At 55.3% G+C, this 5,155-nt stretch overlaps 1 protein-coding gene across 4 annotated transcripts in view; it reads left to right on the top strand.

Moving 5' to 3' along the window:
• The window catches only part of SLC44A2 (solute carrier family 44 member 2 (CTL2 blood group)), a 42,395-nt gene extending 38,748 nt beyond the window's left edge, over nt 1-3,647 (top strand). For 2 of the 4 annotated variants that reach the window (XM_027765541.1, XM_006161534.3), the window contains exons 21-22: nt 1,346-1,430; nt 2,244-3,647. In XM_027765541.1, coding sequence (XP_027621342.1) covers nt 1,346-1,430; nt 2,244-2,347 — 189 coding nt within the window. In that variant the 3' untranslated portion in view covers nt 2,348-3,647. The other 2 variants (XM_014592860.2, XM_006161533.2) reach the window with 1 other exon arrangement.
• Nucleotides 3,648-5,155: the final 1,508 nt, after the last annotated feature.

Below are 5,155 nucleotides of genomic sequence, written 5' to 3'. Positions count from 1 at the left end.
GAAGAAGAAAGAAAGAAAGTCTCCAGGTCTGGGACTCAAACCATGGTCGGCCATATGGGAGTCCAGCACCTTTAACCACCATGCCACCTGCTGGCCCCACTTCGTAGGAATGTTTTAAACATGATAATGATTAATAATAATTCATTAAAAAAAAAAAGAATTTATTTAATTTTATTTATTATTATTCAATTTGACCAGAGAGAGAAAGGGAAAGTGAAAAAGCAAGCCACAAGATCTCGTACTCAAATTACAGTCAGCCATGTGGGAGTCTAGCGATGTAACCGCCATGCCACCTGCTGGTTCTAAATAAATAACCTTTTTTGGACAGATTTTTGCTATAGGGTGTATGAGCTCGCCAGAGAGACAGAGAGCTAGAAAGTGAGAAATGGCCACACTACAGTCCCTTTTCCTCCATTGTTTTGGGATTTGGGGCACATATGCACATGTGCCCGACATGAGTTCGAAGCCTCCAGATCCGGGACTCAAGCCACAGTTGTCCATGTGGGAGTCTGAGAACGTAACCACTATGCCATGTGCTGGTCCCTTTTTCTTTTTTTTTTTTTTTTGAGAAGATTTTGCTATAGTGCGCATGCGCTCACCAGAAAGACAGAGAGAGACAGAGACAGAAAGCGAGAAATTCCCCCCAGGGAGGATGGCCACGCCGCAATTCCTTCTTCCCCATTCTCCTCTTGGGATCTTGGGCCTGCACGAACTTGCACCCGGCATGAGTTTAATCCATCAGGTCTGGGACTCAAACTGCAGTCGGCTACATGGGAGTCCAGCGACATAGTCATCACGCTAACTGCTGGTCCCCCCCTCTATTTTTTTCTTAAGAGAGGTTTTTACTGGGGCCAACAGGTGGAATGGTGGTTAGGGGCACTGGACTCCCACATGGCTGACTGTGGTTCAAGTCCCGGACCTGGTGGCTTGCTTTCTCACTTTCTCTCTCTCTCACTCTGCTGTCCCTCTCTGGTCAAATTAAAATAAATAAAATAATTATTTTTAAAAAAACAGTAACATGTAAGAAACAGGGACTGGTTGTCAGAGGCAGCTTCCTGGCAGAGGTGGTACCCAACGTCTCACTGTTGGAGTAGAAAGCAGGGCAATAAGATGTAAGGTTGACTTCTGTCGAGGCCACGGCAGGTGCCAAGGCCCTGGGGTTGGGAAGCACAGTGGGTGCGCTACGTGGGTGGTTGGGCCCTGCTGGCAGTGGCAGTGGCGACGGGTCAGGCTCTTAGTCCCCGGAAGGCTGAGCCGAACTGACTTGAGCCCAGCCAGGCGGGGCAGGTGGGTGGGTGCTCGGGGCAGGAGCTGCTGATGCAGAAACAGTCCCTCCCTCGCCCAGACGGTGATCGTCGGCTCCTACCTGATCGCCCACGGTTTCTTCAGCGTCTACGGCATGTGTGTGGACACGCTGTTCCTCTGCTTTTGTGAGTGACCCCTCACCCCAGTCCTTGCCAGCCCTGCCTCCCCACCGGGTAGACCATCTCTCTCCAATGGGGCAACCTGGCCATCCGAGCAATGTCCCCAGCTTCCCCGGGGACTCCACATGCCTTGTCCTCGGTGCCTTCTCGGCTTCCTCCCTGCGCTTGGGGCCGCCCTGCCCTCTCATCGGGGGCCGGGCTGCAGCTGGAATATTCCACACCCCGCCCTGGGCCCCCGGCTTGGGAGTTTCTGGCTTTGTTGGGGCTGTGGCTGCCACTAACTCCAGTCTCTCCTGTCTTGTCTCTTTCTGTGTGTATTTTCTTTTCCTTTCCTCTCCTTCATGCCTGCTGGCCTCCCCGTGCTCTCCCTGCCTTCCTCTTTTTCCCTCCCTTCCTGAACACCCCATTTTCTCCCTGCCGGTTCCCCGGGGGAGCCCAGGTGAGGATCTGGAAAGGAATGACGGCTCTCAGGAGCGACCCTACTTCATGTCGCCCGAGCTAAGAGACATCCTGTTGAAGGGGAGTGTGGAGGAGGGGAAGAGGGAGGACATTGAGGAGTAGAGAGTGAGGGGGAGCTGGCGTGGGGGTCTGGGGGCCGGGTCTGCTTCCCGGAGACCCGGGGTGCATGCGGAGGGGTGCCTGGGAGCCGGGGATGGTGTGTGTCCATGCGGAGCCCCCGACGGTCCGCCCCTGTCCTGGCGTGTCTCGCTTCTAACCCTCTGAGGCTTCTCTGTGGCCCTCGTCCGCCCGCCCTGTCCCCAGAGGTCCCTGTCCCCGGGGCCGCCCTCACTCCTCGCGCTTTGGGGCCTCTCTCCACAGTGGAGGATCTGGAGAGGAATGATGGCTCGGCCGAAAGGCCTTACTACATGTCTTCCACCCTCAAGAAGCTCTTGAACAAGACCAACAAGAAGCTGGAGTCCTAAGGGGCCTGCCCTCTCCCACCTCTTGGGAAGCCTCATACTCGGGGTGCCCTGGGCAAGCTGGAGTCAGCACCCCCAGCCTGTGGGACTTGTCTCAAGTCCTGTCACTGCCGCCCCCCTTTCCCTCCACCCCACACTATCCAGTTGCCACCTGTTTCTGGGGACCTGGAAGATTTGGGGCACCCCCTCCCTGGGCCAAGGGGCAGTCGGGGTTTTGGTTTCGTGCCTCCACCCCAAGACTGAAAAGTGAGTCCCGTCAGTCCTCCACTGACCTGGGGAGGCCGTCTCTAGGGGGGCTTTTTGGTGTCTGGGAAGTGGTCCGACCTCTGAGCGCCTTCCCAGGGTTCCTGTCCCCCTCGGATGATGGGACAGACACCAGGAAGGAGAGGGGACAGTGCTGGCCAGGTCCGGGGGCTCTTGGCTCCCAACTGGCCCATTTAATCCTGCCTGCTCCTGCCAGGGCCGAATGAACTCCTTTTTCATGGCTGAACAGGTGACCCAAGGGCCATGAGAAGCGTTTCTTAATTTTTTTAAACCCGTACATGCATTAAAAGGTCTCTTAGCTTTTTATTTTTTTTCCCCCCCAATTGTCTCAACAGCTGGGATCCGGCCACCCATGAGTGCCTTTCTGTGTCCCTCTCCCTGCCTGGTGTGGCCGGAGTTGGGGGAGTGTTGTGCGCCCAGGTGGGGGTGTTTCCTGGCTGAGCCGGTTGGGGGCGCTGGGGTGTGGATGAGGGGAGTGCAGGGGCCCTGTCTGGTGTGGCCAGAGCTGGGGGAGTGGTGTGCGCCCAGGTGGGGGTGTTTCCTGGCTGAGCCGGTTGGGGGCGCTGCGGTGTGGATGAGGGGGTGCAGGGGTTGAAAGGGCCCCACGTGGCCAGTCCAGAGGGGAGGCTGAAAGCAATTGGATGGAAAGCCCCTGCCGACCTCCCCGAGCCAGTAACTGACAGGCCTGTCTTTGTAAGAAAAGGAACCTGAGCCCCCCGGGGGCGGCTTCAGGGGAAGAGGTGCCGATGCCCTGGGCGAGCGGGGTCCCCTCTGCCCCATCACCTCCCCTCCAGGCTCTTTTTGCCAAACTTGTTGGAACTCAGGGGACCCGGTTTCGCGGTTTCCCCTTTGCCATATCCAAACCCCCCGACTTCCTGTCTGGGCTCGGGAACACTGCCCCAGGATTCTGGAGACAGAATTCCCAGCCCGGGGTGTCCTGTTTCCTCCGCTGCTGCCAACCCGGACGCCCCCTCCTCCCGTCTGCACAGCCCCGCGTGTCAGCGCATTCCAGACCCACTAATAAAGTGCCTATTGTACAGGTCGGCCTGGCGTGTTTGTGGGGGGCAGTGGGCGGCTGCGAGGGGGAACCCCAGCTCGGTCCCCTCTCCCAACGGCAAGGAGGAGGGGCAGGAAGCGCATGGTCTGCGGGGGCCCTGTCTCCACCTGAATCCCGCCATTCAGACGGCTCCGATTTCTCCGGAAAGAGCCTGGCCCTGGCGGAACAAATGCCCCCTTATTCAGCCTTGGTCCCCGGAGTCCACAAGGCGGTGGTGGCCTGGCCACCGCCTCAGTCACACGCTCTGGACACATGCCACCAGGCCTGCTTCGTGCCAGGGCTCGGGCCCCACATCCTTGCAAGCTGTTTTGTATTTGCGCAGGGTTGGGCCTGGGACAGGCGCCTGCAGAGAAGCCCGCGGCTGCCCCCTGGTGCCCGCTGCCCGTCATCTGCCCACATCAGCCTCCCTTCTGGAATTTGTTGTTTCTGATGTTCTGAGTTGTTTTTAAGAGTTATTTTGTTCGTTCGTTTGCCTGTTTGTGTATTTATTTATTTTCACATGAGTTTTGCCAGAGAAAGACGGGGAGAGAGAGAGAGAGAGAGAGAGAAAGCAAGTCGCCAGATCTGAGACTTGAACTGCAGTCGGCCATGTGGGAATTCCAGTGCCTTAACCACCACGCCACCTGCTGGCCTCTTTTTATTTTTAGAATTATTTTATTTAACTTTTTGTATTTAAATTTGACCTGAGAGAGAGAAAGAAAGTGAGAAAGCAAGCCTCTGGGTTTGGGACTCAAACCGTGGTCGGCCATGTGGGAGTGTCCAGTACCTTCACCACCACACCACCTGCTGCTACCTGGAATTTGTTCTTAAACAGACAACTGTTGTTTTTTAAAGAATTATTTTATTTAACTTTTTGTATTTAAATTTGACCTGAGAGAGAGAAAGAAAGTGAGAAAGCAAGCCACCAGGTCCAGGACTTGAACTGTGGCCAGCCATGTGGGAGCACCTTAACCACCATGCCACCTGCTGCCCCCCTCCTTTCCTAAGAGATCTTTGCTATAGAGTGCGTGCCAGAGAGACAAAGCGAGAAATCTCCCCCAGTGAGGATGGCCATGCCGCAATTCCTCCATTCTCCTGGGATTTTGGGCATGCACAAACACACACCCGGGATGAGTTTCAAGCCACCAGATCTGGGACTTGAACCATGGTTGACTACATCAGAGTCCAGCAACGTAACCACTATGCCATTACTGGTTCCTACACGTGCTGAATTCTGACAGTGGTTGGCCATGTGGGATCCAGCTTTCTTTCTTCTTCTTTTTTTTTTTTTTAAGAATTATTTTATTTAACTTTATTATTGTCATCATTATTACTTTCCAGTTTGATCAGAGAGAGAGAAAGAGAGAGAGAGAGGAAGTGAGAAAGCAAGCCACCAGGTCTGAGACTTGAACCGTGGTCGGCCATGTGGGAGTCCAGTGGCTTTAAACGCCATGCCACTTGTCGGCCCCAGGATCCAGCTTTCTTAACCACTAGACCACGGGGGACTGACC

Source organism: Tupaia chinensis, unplaced genomic scaffold (assembly GCF_000334495.1).
Source record: "Tupaia chinensis unplaced genomic scaffold, TupChi_1.0 Scaffold138665_1, whole genome shotgun sequence".
In the NCBI taxonomy this organism is placed as follows: Eukaryota; Metazoa; Chordata; class Mammalia; order Scandentia; family Tupaiidae; genus Tupaia; species Tupaia belangeri.
The sequence above is the reverse complement of the archived record's forward strand: the minus strand, read 5'-3'. Positions and strand labels throughout refer to the sequence as shown.